The sequence below is a fragment of the Epinephelus lanceolatus genome, chromosome 7 (genome assembly GCF_041903045.1).
Source record: "Epinephelus lanceolatus isolate andai-2023 chromosome 7, ASM4190304v1, whole genome shotgun sequence".
NCBI classification, from domain to species: domain Eukaryota; kingdom Metazoa; phylum Chordata; class Actinopteri; order Perciformes; family Serranidae; genus Epinephelus; species Epinephelus lanceolatus.
The window spans coordinates 21821577-21843108 of NC_135740.1; the positions used below are offsets into that span (position 1 = coordinate 21821577).

At 41.5% G+C, this 21532-nt stretch overlaps 1 protein-coding gene across 1 annotated transcript; it reads right to left on the minus strand.

Annotated features, from left to right (window-relative positions):
- Positions 1 to 500: 500 nt before the first annotated feature.
- gfpt2 (glutamine-fructose-6-phosphate transaminase 2) lies at positions 501 to 21218 on the minus strand. The gene is made up of 19 exons (XM_033632396.2): positions 21067 to 21218; positions 19620 to 19727; positions 18657 to 18764; positions 18307 to 18441; positions 16835 to 16893; positions 15587 to 15721; positions 13473 to 13534; positions 11447 to 11526; positions 7791 to 7908; positions 7403 to 7566; positions 6038 to 6133; positions 5671 to 5768; positions 5387 to 5507; positions 4974 to 5131; positions 4697 to 4811; positions 4359 to 4486; positions 4059 to 4226; positions 2780 to 2941; positions 501 to 1706 (listed from the first exon to the last, which is right to left on the minus strand). Exons 1-19 carry the CDS (start codon positions 21071 to 21073, stop codon positions 1662 to 1664), a joined length of 2067 nt encoding a protein of 688 aa, XP_033488287.1. The 5' UTR covers positions 21074 to 21218; the 3' UTR covers positions 501 to 1661.
- Positions 21219 to 21532: the final 314 nt, after the last annotated feature.

Sequence of the window (21532 nt, forward strand, 5' to 3'; positions counted from 1 at the left end):
GTACTGAAGGTAAAAGGGGTCCAACCTGGTACTAGCGAGGTGTACCTAATAAAGTGGCCTGATGAGTGTACATAAGGTGTAAAAACTGAAGTAACAGGCTAGGAGAAAAATTAGGGAGTGAAAAGTGTTTGCCTCTGAGATGTGGTAGAGTGTAAGTGTAAAATGAAAGAAGGCCCACTCACAAAGTTAAGCACAAGTAGGGGATTGTAAAATATAAACTTTTATCCTACAGTGGATTTTAAATATTTTTAACTGGCTCCAACACACTAATCTCTGACTGCAAAATGTCTTGTATATATGCACCCATAAATTGAACTAGCCCCACTTAATGCATCTCATAATGGATGAAATGAGTGAATGCCCATGTAGCCTCAAGAGTAAAAACTATACCCGCAGTTATTGTCCTCCTGTCATAGTAATATCGCATTAACATATCACTTACCATAACAAACACAGGCAGGTAAAAAGAGAAATAAGGAGTGACAATGGCACACTTTGAATAAAATGCTTTATCTATTTATTTATTGATTGATAGTGCCTGCTTATGTCTATAAAACATACAGTATAAAATACAATCACAGTTAAAGATATAAATCAAACCCTTTCTTAAGCCCCTATAAAATAAGAATCAGATAAATACAGAACATTATCATAAATCCATACAAATGGCTGACAAAATAAAAGCATTATTGAAAGTACTTTTTTTGCTGCATGAATGCTGTTTAAATAAATTTCACGTGTGTCTATGAAAATGCTCCACCCTGTGACAAGGATAAGTATGAAGAGCATCAGGGGGAAAATGCTTCATGTTCCACCATGAACTGACTTTGGAAACTGCAGTTATGTTAAACAGCCGTACAATGTATTTTAAATTAAAGGGAAACAACAATAAAATGGAGCGTACATTAAAAAAAAAAAAAAGAATCAAGTAATAATGTAAAAGTCAGATTGAGGAACTTCCTTCAGGTAGCTTTTGCTACAAAATGTCGAAGTAATGGGCGACAGGCCCACCAGGCACAGTGATGGCATGAATATGCAGCAAAGTAAAAAAAAAAAATGAGATTTTGGTAAGTCGACAACCCTCTGGAATAAAACCACATGAGTCTTACATTTCCCACAATGCAAAGGGAGGTAAGACGCCCCCAACAGATGTAAGAAATTCATCCAACAGAAAGAGAATAAATCACCTAACTCATGATTGTGTACATACATAATGCACATTTGGTCCCCATATTGCACAACTGTAAACACTTCAATACACCAGATCAATGTTTTTCTGCTAAGCCTGTTGTGTGTGTTTTTGGCTCATCTCAAGATAAGAAAAAAGGCACAGCATGTTGCTTTGGACGTGTGAATGTTGTTTTTCATAGATTGTTCTGAGAGGCCTCACTGGCACTGGCACTTCCTCAGCAGTGTATTGGTTGGACTTCACATTTCTCTTCTTTTTTTAAATAGATATTGTACCGTATCCCTCCCTCTGTCTTCTGTCATGTCCTCTCACTCTCACTCATTCACGCTCTCTTCTACACACACACACACAAAGTGCCCTACTTCACCCCAGTCTCGCAACACACACACACACACACAAACATACTGAACATTCAATTGCACTGTAAATCAATGAGCCTCCTTTCTCCTCTCCTGCTCTGTGTGAACTGTAATTACTCCACGGTCACAGATTTGGCCAAGTTTCTGGGAAAGTCGACCTGCAAAAAAGAGAAAGCACTTTGTTAGAGCAAACAACCTGTGGCTGTGTTGTGTCACATAAAGTGCACTCATCTAGAAACTGTTGAGTATGAAACGTACACTTCTCTATGCTGAGGCAAACACACATTAACAAGCCAAGAAAAGGTGAATAACAAATGGTGCTACAGAGGACGGGAAGGTGCAAGAAGAAAAACCACATTGCACACGACACGATGCCTGGCTCACTGACCACTTCCTGTCCTTATGATAAGAAAAGCCAGTGGTGGCGAGACATTACACGCACCATAACTGTGTAAACTACGTAAAGATGCCGTCCAAATTGGTAAGACAGAGATGAAATGTAAGCTACAGAAGCTGGGGTAACAAAACGAAACATATTGCCCACACACACATTCAGATACTGTGCACATCCGGCTTTAGCAAATGCAGCTCAGTAAACTGGTCTCCACAACCACTGTAAAGTTTGTTAATAATGAACTGACTGCAAGCAATAAATAGCCTCCCTGAGTCTTGTGCTGCATGCAAATTACATTCCACTGAAATGTTGAAATTCTACTCTGATTTGCAAAGTGATGCAAGCGAGAGCATTTGGATGGCAAATTATACAAGCACAAGATGTGTTTGAATATGTGCATTTAAATGTCGTATTCCTGATCAGTTTTGGGTTCCAAAAAATGTTAATTGATAAAATTTTTTTAGCAAAATGAAATTATCTGCTGACTATTTCAAAATCACGTGATAAATAATTAAAGTCATGTCCATCACAGTGAGTCAACTGTTGATAGTGTGTTTTAATAAAGCGTAACAAATGACATTTGCAGTATTTAGACAGTTAGGAGCTTTAACATCACATAAAATCAGATTACAGAATGATAGCGACCACAATATTTATTTGTTTATATGATCTGTTTCATATCTGGGGTTCAGATCAGTTTCACTCCAATTAGCAGATACAGTCTCACACATCTCCTTTAAGGTTTTGGTAGATAAAAAACACTTTAATTCTCTATACTTCATGTCCACTGAGAATCAGTACGGATAGCTAGATTCAAAACTTGTGTTGACTACTTACGTCATATCCTCGCAGGACGGCCAAGTGGAAGGACAGGAGCTGCAGGGGGATGACAGTGAGGATGCCCTGCAGACAGTCCACAGTTTGCGGCAGCTCAATAGCGTGGTAGGCATTCTTAGTCATCTCAGGGTCGTCCTGGCAACAAAGGATGATGGGCCGACCCTGATGGAGAGAGAGTCACAAATTACATTGGTTGCACTCAGAATGGGACATTTGTGTGAACGTGCATGTGTCCAGGTGTGAGTTTAGATCCCACGCCACTAAGGGTGTTTTTCAACTGATGGACGGCCTTGTTGGTTCGCTTTGGGTAATTTTGTCTTTTTTTTTGGATAAGCTAGAAAATCGTGACATAAGGAGTTGTTCATTTACCTAATCTTTGCTTTAACCACAAGATAAAACCTACAGGTGATGTCACACCTAACTGTAACTTGAAACAGAATGACTTTTACCTGACTGCTGATAAATTCTCAAATTGGCCATCATAATGTTACACTGGAAAATATGTACAACTAAGTCATGCTAAAATATACTGACATTTTGATGGACTAAATCAGTGTATCCCAACTGGTATGTCGCGGTCCAAAAGTGGGTCACGGGTACTCTCTGAGTGGACCCAAGTGACTCGCACGTGTCAAGTTTGTGAAACACATTTTATTTTGAAGTACAGAGAATTTCTGGCACAGAGCTCTTATTTTGAAGTGCTGTTTCCTGCTGTAGAGTGAGTCACTACTGGACAGTGACTTGACAGAGACAGCAAACTAGCTTGACGACATGGCGAACTGCAAGTGTGACACTGGAAATATTGGGAACCACTGGACTAAATTGTGACAAAGGGGTCTGTACTCTGAAATCGATGTAGTATCTTGCAATAAAGATGCCCAAACAGGTGTACAAGGCAGACTATCAATTTCCATATACATATGTGTAAGGCCAAATATACAAATCACCGGTAAACACGAACAGTATATTCTGTTTGTCTTCATACTTGGGTATTATTCAGTCCAGTTTGCCCTAATTTTCTAAGCTTTAGAAATATAACTAGGCCGTAATTTGCCACACAGTGCAACCTCTCATTTCATCACACAAAAATATGACAGGATTTTTGTTCTACAGTCTTACAAAGGTGCACACAGGTTATCATAAAAACGTCGTACGGGCTGAGACAATTGACAGAGTTCACCAAAGCATGTACTGCAGCGCCCTGCAAAACCACGCCCATCCAGGTAAAATACCAAGTTTTCAGGGAGTTCTGTTACAGTAGAGTTTTTCCAGGACCTACCGATCTGGCAGTGACTTGTTGCAGAGCATTCTGGCATTTGGTGTAGCAGGCGTCTTTCATGATGATCATGATGACCGGCATGTCTTTGTCGATAAGTGCCAGAGGGCCGTGCTTCAGCTCACCAGCCAGGATGCCCTCAGAGTGCATGTACGTGATCTCCTTGATTTTCTGCATTAGAGAAAAAAAGAATAAAATCTCTCTTATGTCATCTGATGTTTATACTTTGTCCTCATATTTTATGTTACTGTATGAGAAGTGAATTGCAATTTTTTGACAGGCTATGTGACATTCTCGACTCACCAGCGCCCCCTCAAGGCAGGTGGCGTAGTGGAACCCTCGGCCCATGACCAGAAGAGACCTTTGCTGGTACAGTTCATTGGCGATGTCCTTGATCTTCTTATCTAGGGCCAACACTGTCTTTATCAGCTCTATGAAAGTAAAAGAACAAGCAATGGAGTTATTATGGTAGCATTTAAAATATAAGTGTGCAATTACGCAAACCAAATATACTGTATTCTGTGAGTCTGATTTGTCAGTGATGGTCGAACATGGTTAAGCATCTCTTAAAGATGCTGTACGCTCATGTTGAGACCATGACAGCTTTATATTTGTGATTTACTGATGTCTGTTGGACTGACCAGGTAGCACCCTGAGGCCGTTGATGATCTCCAGTCTTCTCTGCTGTAGGGAGAGCCTGTCCTCGCTCATCATCAGGCCAAACATTACGAGGGCCACAAACTGACTGGTGTAGGCCTGGATCACACACACAAGAAACACTCATATAACCCCACGTGTTCCTTAACAGTGTGGCCTATCAAGCAAATAACACAGAACTCTGTATATCCTGCAGTCTATTTTGCATGCTGCTTTTGCAAAGATTTTATAAACTTACGGGATGTACATTGTAAACTATACCTTTGTGCTAGCCACTCCTATCTCAGGCCCAGCATTGACGTGAACTCCGCAGTCTGTTTCCCTGCAAATGGAGCTGCCCACAGTGTTGGTTATACCAACTGTCAGAGCACCTTGGCTCTTGCAGTACCGTAGTGCCATCAAGGTGTCTGCTGTCTCTCCTGAGGGAGCAGAGGGAATAAAGAGACATGCTTACAATGCAGAACTGCAGCACAGTAAGGCCACAGTTGGAGGTAAGACACCAAAAGATGATGATACTGTCAGGTTTGTCTTGGAAACAAAAGACCGTCATCTCAAATTTCTGTTTTTGAGAAATGAAATCCAACAAAACTAAGCTGCTGACCAAAAAGACAAACACATGAGCACAGACTGACAGCAGGGGCAGGTTTTGTATGTGTTTTTTGTGGTGTTTTCACCTGACTGGCTGATGAAGAAGCAAACGTCGTCTCTGAAAACGGGCGTGTTGCGATCCAGGAAGTCGCTCGCCAGCTCCACCATGACGGACAGCTCTGTCAGCTCCTCGAGGATCTGTCTGGTCTGAAAATTAGGGAAACAAAAGCAGCAGTCTAACCATCAACATCATCATCACGACTCTCCAGACAAACAGTAACCATGTCTTTAGAACTTTGCTTTCACTAATAAACACCGTCTTCATTAAAGAAGGGAGGTCATCGCGCTTATTTCAGTTTTTGATACTCACAGCCACTGCAGCGTGGAAGCTAGTGCCGCAGCCAATCACGAGTAGCCGTCTGCAGCGTTTGATTTCTTTCAGGTGGTCCTTCAGCCCGCCGAGAACCACTAAACATATAGATGATGGTTACATTAGTGAGCATCGAAATAAGGGACTGAAGTGATGCACAAATACATGTTTTAGTCTCTGACTACTCTTTGTCTTTCAATCCTATCTTCAAACACACAATGGTAAGAAGGTCACAACAACAAACAACAGATCCTGATCCTGAACTAGTCCTTGCTAATATTGACTGAATGGATCAGAGACCAGGTCAGACGCCCTATGCATCATTAAAAACCTGAAGGCCCTGCACGTTTGTAAGCTCACTAGTCACCTGTGTTGGTGTCAAAACATATCCGTCCTCTCATAGTGTTGACCACTGACTCCGGCTGCTCGAAGATCTCCTTCTGCATGAAGGCATCAAAATTACCTGCAAAGAGAGGAACATGTATGTACCTCAGATTATCAGATCCTCATGACACACGAGGACATGCAGAACCTCTTCAGAGAGATAAGACAGATAACAGAGGTATGTGGAGGAAGGGTTAGCGATTTAAAGAGGCTGAAAAACTGAGCAGCCATTTTACTTTTTCACTTTCAGCCAGCAGGGGGCGAGCAAGTATAAGTCTACAAACTAGACTGTGGTGGTGACACTGCTTGCATGTTACCAGTGTACTCAGTAGGTGTGGTGGAAAAACTTTTAGGTATAAAATATGAGGTGTATGTGTCTCTGCATTGTTGTGGTTAACTAAACCTGTTCTGTCTTACTTTGTCGGCAAGTTAAAATGTCCCAGGCCTGTTTAATCAGAGAGGTTAAAAGAAGTTGTGTCTGCTGGCAGCAGACAGGCACTGAGTTGTTTAGACTAGATAAAGAAGACGAGGTACACACGTCCATCTGTGACCTTGTTCTTGGGTATAATTAAGGCTGTAAAGATTGATTCTTTGAGGCACAACGGCTGTGTCTGGTCTGTTTAATGGCACCAGTGTTGTAAATAAATACATTCATTGCAAGACAATAAAGACTAATGAGAGTGTTTTTCATTCACTAAAATGGATAGTTGTCTAAGAGGACACTTGTTTATTCATTAGAGTAATCTGTTGGAAGGTCCAGTGTGTAGGATTTAGGGGGACGTATGAGCAGAGATAGAATATAATGTGATAAGTTTGTTTCTTAAATGTATAATCACCTGGGAATAAGAATCACTGTTTTTTCATTACCTCAGAATGAACTATCTTTATCTACAAAGGGAGTGGGTTCTTTGTCCTTCGTCATGTAGCTCAGAAGGGACAAACCAAACACTGGCTCTAGATAGGGCTATTGGTGTTTTCCTGTCAGCCGCCCCTCCACGATGAGAGTGTCATAAAAACACAGCTTTATTCAGTTGTTTTACCCATTTAAATCACCTGATCTGTTTGTTTTTGGAGAGGAAGAGACCTCTGCGGCTAATATGGCCCCCAATAAAATCCACCTGAACAATTAACACTAAAGGAAATCTAACTAAGAGAAATTCCAGCTGGTTGCAATTTGCAATCCTCACCACTAGATGCCACTAATTCCCCATAAATCCTACACACTGGACCTTTAATTCTAATGTGTTTTAACAATGTTCTTTTAAGCTAAACTGCTTAGATAAAATCAGAATGGTGTATTATCCTCATATTCATCGAATAATCAAGTTTTCTTCCTTCATTTTCTCACCTTTCATGATCTGTTGCAGCTCCATCTGCAGGGTCTGGATTGCCCTCACTGGATCCTCACCAGCCTGCCGGTTTAGCCTGTGGATGGAGAGTTTCCCGCCGGTCACCACTGCAATGTCATCATCCTCCATGTACAACACCTTGTTGGTGTGCTCGATGATGGCACTGTGGGTAGAGATAAAACGGATACATGTGATGAGCTGACGATTATGTCTGCAAGTCTGGTGTTTATTAAAGGCACTAAATGTGTTTCTTTTTAGAATATTTTGCTTGATAGGTGTGACAGACAGACACAGAGGAGATAAAGTCAGTGACTTAATTAATATGATAAATAAGAATTCAATGCTACTGTCCCATGTTGGATTCACCACAGACAATTGCTTTCTCACCTGGCGTCAGAGGCAAAGTAATACTCCACAGCTCTGCCATCTCCCACAGAGTTGATGGCGCTGGAGCAGTCGGGACGATTATGGCTGTTCTTCTCCTGGACAGCCTCCTTGTAGTGACCTACAGAGTCAAAAGTCAGAGGTCAGGAGTCAGAGGTCGCACAGTGTCTTTGAGCGACTAAAGCAATCAAGATGTGCTCATCACTTGAATTCTTCCTCTCAACTTCCAGATGGAGGAAGGTCACTGCTGTGGGAACTGGGTATGTCATGTCACGAAATTCTGATTTCGTGGTAAAATCAGAAAGCTTTCAAGGTGGAACATTCAACTGATAACAGTGGTTACCACAAACAGAATATTTACCACAGATTAAATGTCCATATTGCTTTTTGTAATCAGATTTGTTGTCTTAACTTGTTAATAATTATCAGCAGCGTGCATTTCTGACTGACACAGTGTCTTTCAAATCTGCAAGATTACTTTACAGCACAAGAGAGCACTTTTCTTTCCCTGAGTCAACATGGTCTTATTAGGTAATCATGGTACTTTATATATTGTTTGAACAACAACGGGGTTTTAAAGAAGCTGTGCTCTAAAAGAAATTGTCACGATTGTTATGAAAAGAGAGGTCCAAAAAGAAGTGAGAGGATTATTTTCAACCATTAAAAGGACACACCCTGCTTGTCTCCCTCCTGGCCTCAAACCACCTAACTCCTTGGACTTTGGACTGCTCTCACCTGAGCCATGAAGTGCCATAAATTTAGAGTGGACAGATAAGACAGTGAAGACACGGCCCTATGCGCAGTAGAGACGAGGAAGCAACAGCAAAATAAGCAGGCTGTTGTTAACAATAAATAATCCTAATAGTGCATCTAAAAGATTACAAGAGAAACACAATCATAAACTTTGTCTCTATTAGTGGGAACTCTGGGATCAAAAAAACACATTTTCCATTCAACATCCAGATAAGTTTTCAAATGACCACCACCCCCTGATACTAAACAAAGAAATCCCTGGCACCACTTTATGGAAAATTACTTTCTAAGAATGATTTTTAGCAGAATTATTGCACAATGAATAACAGAACCACAAAACATCTTGCACTACTTCCACAGTTAGCCAAGAGCGTCACTTTGTGGGATTTGTTACAGCACATCAGAGAAAATCAAGAGTTAGAGCAATATTATCCAGGAAGAAAGTAAAGAAGGAAAATGCTCCCTTGATAGGATACATATTTTCAGGCTACTGTGTAAGGCGACTATCTGCGTATCTTGCTGGATCAGATGTTTCCATGAAAACTCATCAATGAATTGATCCAATAACAATAATAACCGTGCCAAAGCCTGGTTGTGCTACAGAGCTCCATTGTTGCCCAAAAACTATTAAAAAAACATCAATGAGCCACGCTGTTGCACTGAGTGACACGTTCCTTCAGTGCAGTTTATTTTGAGTCGATCTCACGTACACCATCCTGCTGGCTGAAAATAGTCCCCAACAAATATTTACTCCTGTTTGAGTTTGCTCTAAACTACAGTGCCCGGCTGTTTTAGGAAATACTTAAGTCTTTTTTAAAAAAGTAAAATACATATTCATGGCCCATTTTCGGGATTTGCAATGCCAGTAGGAGTGAGTGGGGTTGGGGCTGAGTGCCACAGACGTTAGGGGAGTCTGAAAGTATTGAGTGATGGACTAATGCAGTGGCTCCCACTGGTCCAGCCATGGGGTCCAAATTTCTTCTTCATCATTAACTCCAGGTCCACATAGTTTAATACGGTTCATGCTTGCATTTGGCCATGTCGTCGAGTTAGTTTGCTGTCTCTATGTAGCTTTCTGTTAGTCACTCACTCTACAGCGAGAAAGGGCACTTCAAAATAAAAGCTCTGTGCCAGAAATTCACTGTACTTAAAATAAAGGCCCAATCCCAATAACCCCCCTTGTCCACTATCCCTTAGCCCTTAGCCCTCGAAATAAAGCAACGAGGGGTAGGGGTTGAAATCCTTCCCTAGGAATTGGGACACCACTCACTACGTCACCGCGTCGGTTATGTTCACGCATACCTAACTACATTTCCATCTACATTTCCAACCGGCATCTACAACATAACGGTAACGTTAGCTACTATTATGCTTGCTACTAACATACCATTAGAGTAATAAGATATGTACGACAGGGGACTTCTGCTAGCTAGCTAGCTAACCAGCTAACATTACGAGGCAGCATAGTTATACTAGCTGGTATGTTATCGTAATGTGAAAAATCTGACAATTTTGCAGAACGGGACAGATGACAGATGCCAGATAGCACGAGCTAGCAAGCTAGCTAACAAGCAACCCGACGACGGTAACGTTACCTAGCTGGCTAGACTTCGTGAATAGCAATAAAAACTTTTTTCCCCATCTCTTGCTCGGTGGTAGCCATGGCGACATCTACCCCTCGCTGGCAAGTCAGCATCTGACATCCCTCGCTCCGAAGGGCTAGTTTCATACCCACTACCCCTTGTTATGCCCCCTACCCCTACACACAAAAAAGGAATTGGGACACCCCTACCCCTCGCGGGAACGCGCAAATCTAGGGGTAGGGCCAAGGGGTAGGGCTAAGGGGGGGTATTGGGATGGGCCCAAACTTTACAAACTTGACACATTTGCGAATTACTCACGATCCATTCAGAATGGACCAGTGACCCACTTTTGGATCCTGCCCCACCAGTTGGGAACCACTGGACCAAATGACATTTGTTTTGGGTCTTCACTTGCCTTTTAAGACGTTTTTTAAAGTGGTTTTAGAACAGGTAAGAAATGTGATGACACACAAAGTGACGACTGAAAAAACTGCAGTAGCATTAAGCCACATTATAACTGGTTGTCGCCATATTCAACTAGGATTGGAGGTTTAAAGATGATCATTTTGCGACCTCCCATCAAACACTTAGATATTAACTATGTAAAACAATGTTCAATAAATCACTTGGCCTTAACTGGAGGGTAAGACAATGCACTTAATTACAATCATGAGGAGGATTTTCGTTGACGGGGACTTGACATGACATGCTTTTGCTAAATTTTAGGTAATGGAAAACTTTTAAGAATGTGCACTTTTGAAGATTGAGAGCCATTTTAATAACACTGATATATTGTGTGTTTGGTGTTTGGTGATGAAGAGATTGGCATGCCTTCATGGGTCATTACATTAACAACTGGTGCTGGCAGATCAGCTCAGCCTCTGAAATAAACCTCATAGTTTTAAACAAATCATAACTGATGTATTTGAGCAATAGCAATACAGTTTTTGAGCAGTATCGAAATCAAGCTGTTGAAGTTGTGCAGTATTTCTTAACTTCCTTAATGGGTCATTCGGGATCTAGTTACTGATTTAATTTCTCCATTTATTTTCATCCTTCTCTGCTGTGTTATGACTAAGCAAGCAGCTTAGCAAGTCCCTTTATTTCGCAACTTACATGAAGCACTGATTGCTGGAGTATCTTTTGCAGCTCAGACTGTCAGGAGCAAGATCATTTAATATGCTATTAAATTCAATATGCTAATGATTTATGAATACTCTCTGCTCTGTGTGTATTTACAGTATGTCGGTGTGCGAGCATGCAAAAGATGTGGGGGTGCAGAGTAAGCGGATAATGGCAGACAGAGACAGGAACAGAGCTCACCACTGTTGTACTGGATGGGGATGTTTTCGGTCAACAGCTCATGCTCGCTTCGCACACCAATGAGCAATGGACTTCCTCTCCTGCCGGGACAAGAATGAAGCAAGCAGGGAGGCAGAGACGGGAGGGAGAGGGAGAGGGAGAGGGAGAGGGAGAGGGAGGGAAAGTGTGGGTGAGGTGGGAGAAAGGAGAGGATTAGGCTTTTGTAGACACACAACAATGTCGGATACATACACCCTCACGTGGTGCTTTATACAAGTCTGACTGTTCAGGTAACCTGACATCCTGCCCTGCTGCGTTATTCCACACTAAACTAAAGTTCCTTTGCACTCTTAATGATCATTTTTTCTTCAATGAACAACCTAAAATTCAATCGAGTAACACTAGAGAGAGACTCACTTATTCCAGATCTCTTCTAACCTTCCTAATCTTTAACATCAGAAAGGTAAACTAACCCTCCATACGTCTACATCCCTCTAGGATTTGCTCACAGTTCCTGGAGAGAGTCACTGCTCTCTCACTGGCTACTGATTTCATGTGTGCTTCTCCTATTGGCAGTGGAGGCAGGGAAGGTGCAGCCACAGACATTTGACAGGTGAGGGAGGAGACCGAGCTTAAAATAGATGAAACCTTTGCACACTCATCCTGTGGCCACAGTACAAATATTATAACAAAACACAACCTCTTCATGGTGACTTTGTTATTATGACACCGACTCTTGAGAAACCGCGTCCAAAAGGCCTCTCCTTATTTCTTGTCTTTCTCTGTCTGGATCCCTCTTTTTTTTCCCCAAGTCTTTCTCTGGGGCTCGGCCGCGCTGACGTAAGATCGCTGGTTGTTTTAACGGGTGTGGGGCTTGAAAAGGGAAGGCTTGCAAACAGAAACATGTGGTCGCTATCCAATACATTATTTACCCTGAGGGAGGGAGAGAAGAGAAGAAGTGAAGCAAAGGGATGAAGAAATTAGGGGGTACGTAAGAGAGAGACAGGGTGGCAGAAAGAAAAAGAAAGGAGGATTGGGAGAAAGTTAAAGAGAGAGAAGCTGAGAAGGAGAGAGTAGAAGTTCTGCAGAGAGGTTAAGATCCTTGATGACAAAGGGCGGGTGGTGACTAGCATCTCTAGATAATTACAAACATTCCCTCAATCCCTCCATCCTGGGAGACAATGCTGACTATTCAACATATTAACCGCAACACTGCATCGAGTTAGCCAAAGCTGTGCAACACTCTGATATCAGGATCTTCTGAAACAAGCACACAATGGACAAATGAGATGCCAGAGTTTCCTGACTTTAGCAGCAGCGGGTGTGCCAACAAGCGGCCTTGCCAACAGTGGCACCGCCAGGCAACCTGTTTGTCTAAACCATAAGAAACGGCCCACTTATCTCTCTTCACTGATTGCCCTGCTGCCCTCCTCCTTTTTCCCTCCTTCACTCCCATGCTGCAGCAATCTCCCTTTTCCTCTGATCCATGACAGCTCATTGAACCAGGGAAGGTATAAAGTTAAATAAAATGATGTGATTAAACAGGAGTTTTTCTGGCAAGGGCATTTCCCGGAGCAGAAACAGGAAACTCTCTAGTCTCTCCTTTAATGAGTCACAGAGAAGCCGGCGAAGGGCCAGCTGCCCAGAGGCCAGAGGCCCAGGGGGGAGAAGGGGAACCTGAATTCAACCTCTGCTCTGCTCCCCCTCTCTGCCTGGGTCTTAAGACGCAGATAGGACTGACACATGCAGGCTAGCGGGAATTTATACATACTCACACACACACACACGCCTACGGATAAGATTTCAATTGTCCATTATCATAAGCAAAGCACGTTCGAGAGTCATAACATGTCACGTGAAATGGGTGCTAACTATGAAAAGCCGCAATGACTGAGACAAAGTCTCCTCAAATCATTTTTGGGATTGCTTCATAGTTGGCTGATTCATCTCATAAGTCTGGCTCACTACACAGACACTGGACCAAAATGTGAAGTGAAGTGTCAGCGCAGTGGGTGTGCATGTGTGTGTGCATGTGTGTGGTACAAACCTGGTGGATACAGCCTCTCCAGGGAAATGATGGCTTTTAAACACCAGAGCGAAGGCCCCCTCCTGAGACGGAAAGAAGCAGAGGAAACACTGAGTTTACACTGGCTTGATGAGAGACTGAAATACACCAGTGTTGCAGTAGACTTTTAGGGCAGAGGAGGAGAAACTATTCAAAATAAAATAATTAAAATGTAAAAGTAAAGTCAGCCGTGTATTCCTGGAAAGCATGTAACCTTTAGGAGAAACATATTCAGGACACAAACAAACATTTCTTCTGGCCATGTGGGATTTGGCAGTTGTGGTGGGGGTGTGAGTGAGTGTGGTAAGTAGTGGTGTGCAGGGGGGAGTGCGGGTTAAGAGAAATAAGACCTCTATTGTATAACATCAGCTGTGTTTCGAAAGCACTGACTGCATCGCTGCCTGCGGTGGTTCGAAGCAGAACTGGCTCGGAGTGTGTTTGTGTGTGCGTGTGCTGAAAGTGGGCGGATGAGGGAGGTAGACGAGGGGAGGGTGTCGTGGTTGTGACGCTGTTAGTGAATCTAACTATCTGGTTCCCATTACTCCAAATCCAAAATGGCTGCGTTTGCCTCCTCTGTTATTCCGAGGAAGGAGAACCCACTCCGACCAAAAGTGTGAAGCATGAAAGTCCCACAATGGAAAAAAAGAAGCTTGCTCAATCTCACCCCAAAAAAGCTGTTCCAAAAGGTGATGATGTCACTTATGATGCTGTTCAGGCGGTTGCTATAGAGACTGTTTTTGTGATGGTGTACATGGTTTTAAAAGGCAGGAAATTCAAGCACACTTTGTAGACTGAGTAAATGAGCGTATGTGTGTATGAATGGTCACTGACACATTTTATGACACAAAGCTACATGATGCTATCCTTTATAGTTAATCAGGAAGCTGGTTATAAAAATTTCCATTCCTTAACGTGGAGCTGAAACTATGGTGTGTGTCACTGGCAGAGGTGGAGGAAGTACTCAGATCTTTTACCGAAGTAACAGTAGAAACACCACAGTCTAAACTATGATAATCATCTAATTTATTTTTACCTGTCTTTACTCAGCTGTATGTCTGTTTCTGTCCTCCTGTAAATACTGTGTGTGTAAATACAGTGAGAGACACTAAAAGACAGAGTCAAATTCCTTGTTTACATTCACCTTCATGAAATATTCCATTACAGGTAAATAACAACTGTTACTTCATTAGAAGAACAGAAGTATTATATATTATATAGTATTAGTATATTATCAACATGCAGTGACTCCTTTAACAGTGTTAATTTAATATAGAATATTACATGTTTTATTTGCTAATGAATACATATAAGAGCATTTTAGTTTAGTTTAGTTTGGTTCAGTTTAATTTAGTTTATTTTTGTTTATTTTATTTTACTCTAGTTTAGTTTAGTTTAGTTTAATTTAGTTTATTTTTGTTTATTTTATTTTACTCGTTTAGTTTAGTTTAATTTAGTTTATTTTTGTTTATTTTATTTTACTCTAGTTTAGTTTAGTTTAATTTAGTTTATTTTTGTTTATTTTATTTTACTCTAGTTTAGTTTAGTTCAGTTTAGTGTAGTTTAGTTCAATTTATTTTACTTTAGTTTAGTTTAGTTCAGTTTAGTTTACTTTAGTTTATTTTAGTTTAATTTAGTTCAGTTTAGTTTAATTTAATTTAATTTAGTTTAATTTAGCTTAGCTTAGCTTAGTTTAGCTTAGCTTAGTTTAGTTTAGTTTAGTTTAGTTTAGCTTAGCTTAGCTTAGGGTTGTGTGAGAGTTTGTAAACAAATTTTAATAAAGTTTTGCTGTTTGTAAACCAGTCTCTGTTAACTTCAATTCATGAAAAATGTTTGCCTTGTTTGGATTCTTCGTTCACCCCGGAAGCATGCCAGAAAAATAAAGCTTTCCTCACAAATTCAAGGTAACAAGCGGCAGGTAAAAAACAAATGCTAACTTTGAAGTGAAGTGTTCTTTTCAAATATAATATTTGAGTAAATGTACTTAGTTACATTCCTTCACTGCTCACTGGCAGGAGGAATAACTAGATACAAACACCTGATATCTTGTAATTAGCATGCTAATACTGGCTATGTGTGTCTGTGTGTGAGCTACTCACCAGCTGCTGAATCACCCTCTCTACCAGCGTGGAGAAGGAGATGTTGTCATTCTCCCGGTTGTCGTAAACATATTTGATCAGTTTGGGGATCACTTCCGTGTCCGTCTCTGACTCAAACTCATATCCTTTGGTGATCTGAGGAAGGTGCGAGGCAGTTTATATTAATATGTACATAACTCAGATAAGTAAAGTACTTTAAACTTTAATTCATGGCCTTCAGGAGTTGCTTTTATTTATGACAAGCATATATCTGTGATGTGCTGTTGTGTGAAGCTCTGTGTTGCATGTCATGTTGTTTTGACCTGTTAAGAGACTACAGATACAAATATGCTTAAAGCTACAATCTGATATGGTGCGTTAAACAGTGACATTTATGTTTTCAACTGTAATATAAATACAGTACAAATATAAAAACTGTTGCTATGAGCCCTGGAAAAAATGCAGTAATATTAAATGAAGGTAAAAACATCCAGTTTTGATAACTTGAAAATACAGCTATTTTTGCTGAGCATCCAGAGTGACACTTTGTCTCATCTCACTGTTGTGTGTAAACAATTGCCTCCTTGATGAAATGAAAATGACCTTAACAGATCAGGGGAGCTCTCCAACACTGTATTTACTAAAGTGATTATATTACACACTAAAGTTGCATGGGCCGATGACGCAATTTCACTCTGAATGTTTTTATGTGCAGCAATCCAGTTTGAACAGACTTCACTGGCATTGTTATAATAAATGTTTGGCTATTTTAACAAGAAAAAAAAAACACTACCAAGGAACATGCTTTCTTTATTTTTTACCAATGCTCCCCGTGTGTATACTCCACTCATATCTGACTTTTGCCCAGGTATACTGTGGCAACAAGTCACTCCTTAGTTAATGAGTAATACTGAATAATGTTGTCTCAATAGACAGTTCTAGTGCTGACAGCTGAAGTGACTAAAAAACAAATGAAAACTAATAATTGTTTTGTGTGTGTGTGTGTTCATGTTATCGAATGAATTAGTTACACGACAGACGACAGAGTGACTTATAACGACACCCAGGTGGATGAACATTTGTCCAACCTGTTAACACAACAACATGGCAAACACTGCCACATTTACAGCACAGTGGCTATGATGATTTATTTCAGGGATGTTATGATTATCAAAGAGCAGGATGAGCGTAAACCTGTGAAGGTAATATAAGCTGTAACAGGACTCGGTTGTGTGCACAAGAGAAATTCCTGGTGATAAGGTAACTCACCAGGTACGCCTTCAGCTCTTTGTAGTTGGTGATGATGCCATTGTGGATGACGACAAACTCTGCGGAGAGTCAGCGAGAGTGAACAGATTAGACAAAGGGGCTAAAGGTCGAAACGCTAGGCAAGTTGTAATAATGCTCAGGTGCTCTCTCCAATTTGGATTCACACTCTTAAAAAGTGTTTGCATTTTGTCTAAGGTTTTAGAGCTGTAACATCTGCCTCACCTATAGACCCTGGCGCCTATAAATCTTAATGATAGTATGCTGCATGTATTTAAAGAATGTCAACAATGAAAGTTGATGCATGAAGACAAAGTGGCGGATTTAGCAGCAGGTAAAGTAACACGGATACAGGATCACCACAGTGATAGAGTTACACACAAACAAGGTGATACGTTATCATAAATGATAACCAAGTAACGATAGGTGCATACCAAATATAATACAATAATAAAGCTTAATACAATGCAAACATAAGTTACTTAGTGTTTCTCATTTTCTGTGATACAGACTCTCGTACTTAACACACTTAAATTACACACACGCCTTGGTTTAAAGCCAAGGTACATTATTGGCACGCCTCAGAACATGGTGCACCGGTGACAAAGAGATGGGTGTAAAGTCGGTTAGAACAGAAGGTGTGTGAGGGTGTGGTAAATTAACATATATATAGCATCTTGACCTTTAATTTTAATCATCTGCCAAGAGGCTTTTATAAGTGGTGGAAAGGAAGTGATTCAAAACATGGGAATCACAGGGTCACAGAAAAAAAGGTCAGAGTTAAAGCTACAGTGATTACATGAAAACTGCCATTGAGATTAACTTTGCGTCTGTATTAAATGCATGTATATATTGTCGTGTGTATGTGAACATGCATTAAAGTACTGGTTTTAGCAGATGACATCACATCACCTAAATCCTGGCTCCTTTCCATTCGGCTCCCTGTTTGTTTTAGAAGTGACGTTAAGATTTTAATGATCACTTTTAAGGCTCTTCTGGGTCTGGCCCCGAGCTACACAGCAGAAATGCCGACCCCATATGAGGCAGTTCGCAGCTTTAGATCTTCAGGTGCGGCCTTTGTGGCGGTCACAGAGTCAAAGCTAAAATCTAAAGGTGATAGTGCCTTTACCATCGGGGCCTCTCGACTTTAAAACCACCTGCCCAAGGAGATAAGACTCACAGAATCAGTGACCTCTTCTTTTAAATGTTTATAGACTTGCTTTTATGTGATGCTGTCTTTTTATTGCTTTTATTCTTCTTATTTGTATCCATTTATATTGATTTTTTGTCTTCTTGTGTTAACTTTATCTTAACTTTACCTTTATTTTGTCGCACCTTGGTATATCTGTTTGGCTTTCTGTTGCTATACTGACTTCTAAGTATCCTGATTTTGCTTTTGCTTTGTCAAAGCACTTTGTAAATTCTAAATTTAACTAAATAAAGGTATTATTATCATTATATTTAGGACATATTACCGTTATTCTTGTCAGAGCGATGAGGGTGGCTGTTGAGAGCGCTCGGCTCTCCGTGTGTGGCCCAGCGTGTGTGAGCGAGGCCAAAGTGTGTGTTCAGCTCCTCATCCAGGTCCAGCGAGTCCTTCTCTGAGCAAGCTAAACACAAAAGCCAATCCCTTTACTGACATGAACAGACTGCGGGGACTTTTTTAAGACAGAAACATGCAGCACACAATGTTCAATGAAGGGGGAAGGGTGATCTCTTCAAAAGGACACTTTCCAAATGGCGCACATGGAGGACAGTTTATCAGAATTAAAAGCAACACACATGAAAAATAAGACAAATCTGAATCAAATGTGCGTGAACCCACTGTATAGCTCCTCATCCAGGGCCTTGACCTTCCCCTTCTTCTTGATCAAGCAGATGCTGTTGTTGTTTACGTCACTGTCCTTCTTCTTAGGGCCATCCACAGCGACACCTGCATACAGACAGAAGGGAAATGATACTTTTACAGTGAGGTAAGAAAGGCAATAAGCACACAGAGAAAACAAAACAGGAAGTAAGACAATTCATAAAAAGGGGAGAAGACGTGAGAGATTCAGCTTCATTTGAAAAGGGGGAAGCGTGGTCAGGATTAAATATGTTTATATCTGAGGTGTTATTTATTGTGGGTGTATGCCTGTGTGTGTATGACGTGGTGTTTAACAGCTATGAAAGGACGTCTTATTTGTGCGGCTTCGGGCTTCATCTTGCTCAAATAGGATGAACAAACACAACGTGAGAGTGTGTGTGTGTATGTGTGTGTGTGCATATTTAAACAGTTTTAAATGTCCGGGTGGCAGGGATGTGCTGAGTCAGGAGTCGGAATAGCTAAAATATAGTCTGTATTTGATACCTCCTATAGGGTTTTATGGTTACAGGTGTGTCTGAATGAAGCCGGCCTCACTCCGTCAGACAATGACAGGTGGTAGCTGTTATACTAGTTTTGCTTCTTTTCATTTAAGATCGTTATGATAGTGCGTTTAAATTTAATGTCATGAAACACGTGTGAAGGAGGAAGCAGCTCAATAAAAAAAACAGTGCCAGGGTGTGCACGTACGTAGACGGTACAAATTCAAACACGAGATCACATTTGCTGACTATCAGGTGACTCATGTGACATAACAGTGATTCAATTCCAAATTACTGAAGTCCTCACAGATCATTCTTCCTCATGCTTCACTGTCAAATGTTGCTCAGATTTCTTTTTTTTTTCCTTAAGGGCACGACACACAGGTGCTGCCAAGGAGTACTATAAGCTTTTGTGCACAGTGTGTGTGTGTGAGTGTCTTACCTGCTGAATCGTACCCTCTGTACTCCAGTCTCTGCAGTCCCTTCACCAGCGTCTCAAATATCTCCTTTCTGGTGCGAGGCACTCGGTAATTTAGGTAGGCAAAGATCCCTTTTAGAGAAGGGAGACAGAGACACAGAAGCTTGAATCCCCTGAAACACTGTAAGCAGGCAGAGTTTACAGCTCTAAAGAGAACAGAGGCAACTTTTGAGCTGTGGGAGTTGACGGATTCATTTTTATGATGTGGGATATGACAACCAAAATCCACTTTTTTTTTGACTAAGTGGGTGAAGAAGGATATGCCTTCTTCACCCAAAGGCCCCAGTGAAGTGAGGCATTGCAGCCGAACACACACAAAACACACACACACTCTGGACTATGTCACCTATATTAACCATATTACCAATGAAAGCACTTTGAAGAGAGGACTAGAACTACATTATACTGCTCTTGTCTGGTGTCCAAGCTGCTATTCTGTTGCATATTTGCACCATTTGAATTGGTTGCATTGACATCTTTGCAATGCTGATCTGATCTATGAGGTCAGCTCCTAGCCTCCAGCTGTATTATTCTCCTTCACCCATCCCTCATATGCTTGGCTCATACAGTATGAGAACGCACAAATCTCATTACATGAATCAGTAAAGCTGATGCATCCTTACATTCAATTAAAACAGCTGTATGTACAGTGTGAAGTTGCTGTGTCCTACGCCTGCCTCTGTACGTGTGTGTGTGTGTGTGTGTGTGTGTGTGTGTGTGTGTGTGTGTGTGTGTGTGTGCGTGCGCTCAGGAATGTTCCGTGCAGCCCAGCTCCCGCAAGCACACAGCTGGCCATTGACGGACGCACATTGCGCTCAGTGTTGGAGCAGCCAGGTACAAGCAGGGTGCTGTAAACTCCCACCGCCTTCGCCTCTCTCTCTCTCTCTCTCTCTTGCAGACACGAAGAGAGGGCGGCGTGCTGTTAAAGATTTGCTTTAGGCTGTAAACGTCCCTGTTTTTTAGATGTATGATTATAAATGAGGTTCTCAAAAGGAGCTATATGTAGGAATGGTTCAACTTTAGGTCGTCAGGGCGAGTGGGATGTGATTCACGTCATGAACGTATTTTTACTGTAGTCCAACCGGTATAACTTGCCCTGTCAATATCCCTGTGTGGAAACGTTGACACGTCGCAGCTGCAGTTGAAGCATCTCAGGAATCCACGCAATTCATAAAACAGCCATTTATCCAGCTGTTTAAAGCCAGAGGTTCTATTTCCCTTACCACCAAAACTATAAAACGATCTCTTGACTAACTACACGAGACGATTTTGATGACAACTTTGCCAATCCCTGGCTTGAGAGAGCCTATCATCGCACCGGGCACTGCACAGCTCCGTGCGTAAAGGACTTGGGATTCCTTGCCACAAGTTTCCAAATACATCAACTGGATTTTTAAAAAGGCAAACTTACCACACATGACTCAAGCTCTGCCTTCTTTACTGGGTGTTCTTCTGTGAGAAAACAACTCGTAGATTCCCGACTGGAGTGATGCTGCTGCTGTGTCTGCCGTTAAATCCACACGGACTGCACACTCCCACTGTTCATTTAAGCGCTGTTTCCTGGAGAAGCAGCGGCCCCGCCTCCTCTGGCAGCGCCCCTGTCCCTCTCCCTGTCCCTGTCAGCACCGCCCTGCCCTGCCGCCTCACAGGCAGTCACCACTTCACCTGTCACAGATTGATAGGCGCCTATTAACGCAATTATTTGTGGACCCACCTGTTAACGTCAGCGGTATTCAGGGGTTTGTCCACTTTCAGTGACTTGATGGTTCACCCTTTTGATGCTGTCATATAAATGCTTGACATGTGTACAGTGTAGCTGAAAAAAATAGTTTCAGCTGTCAATCATTTATTTGGTAAAGTCTAGCCATGACTCTTTG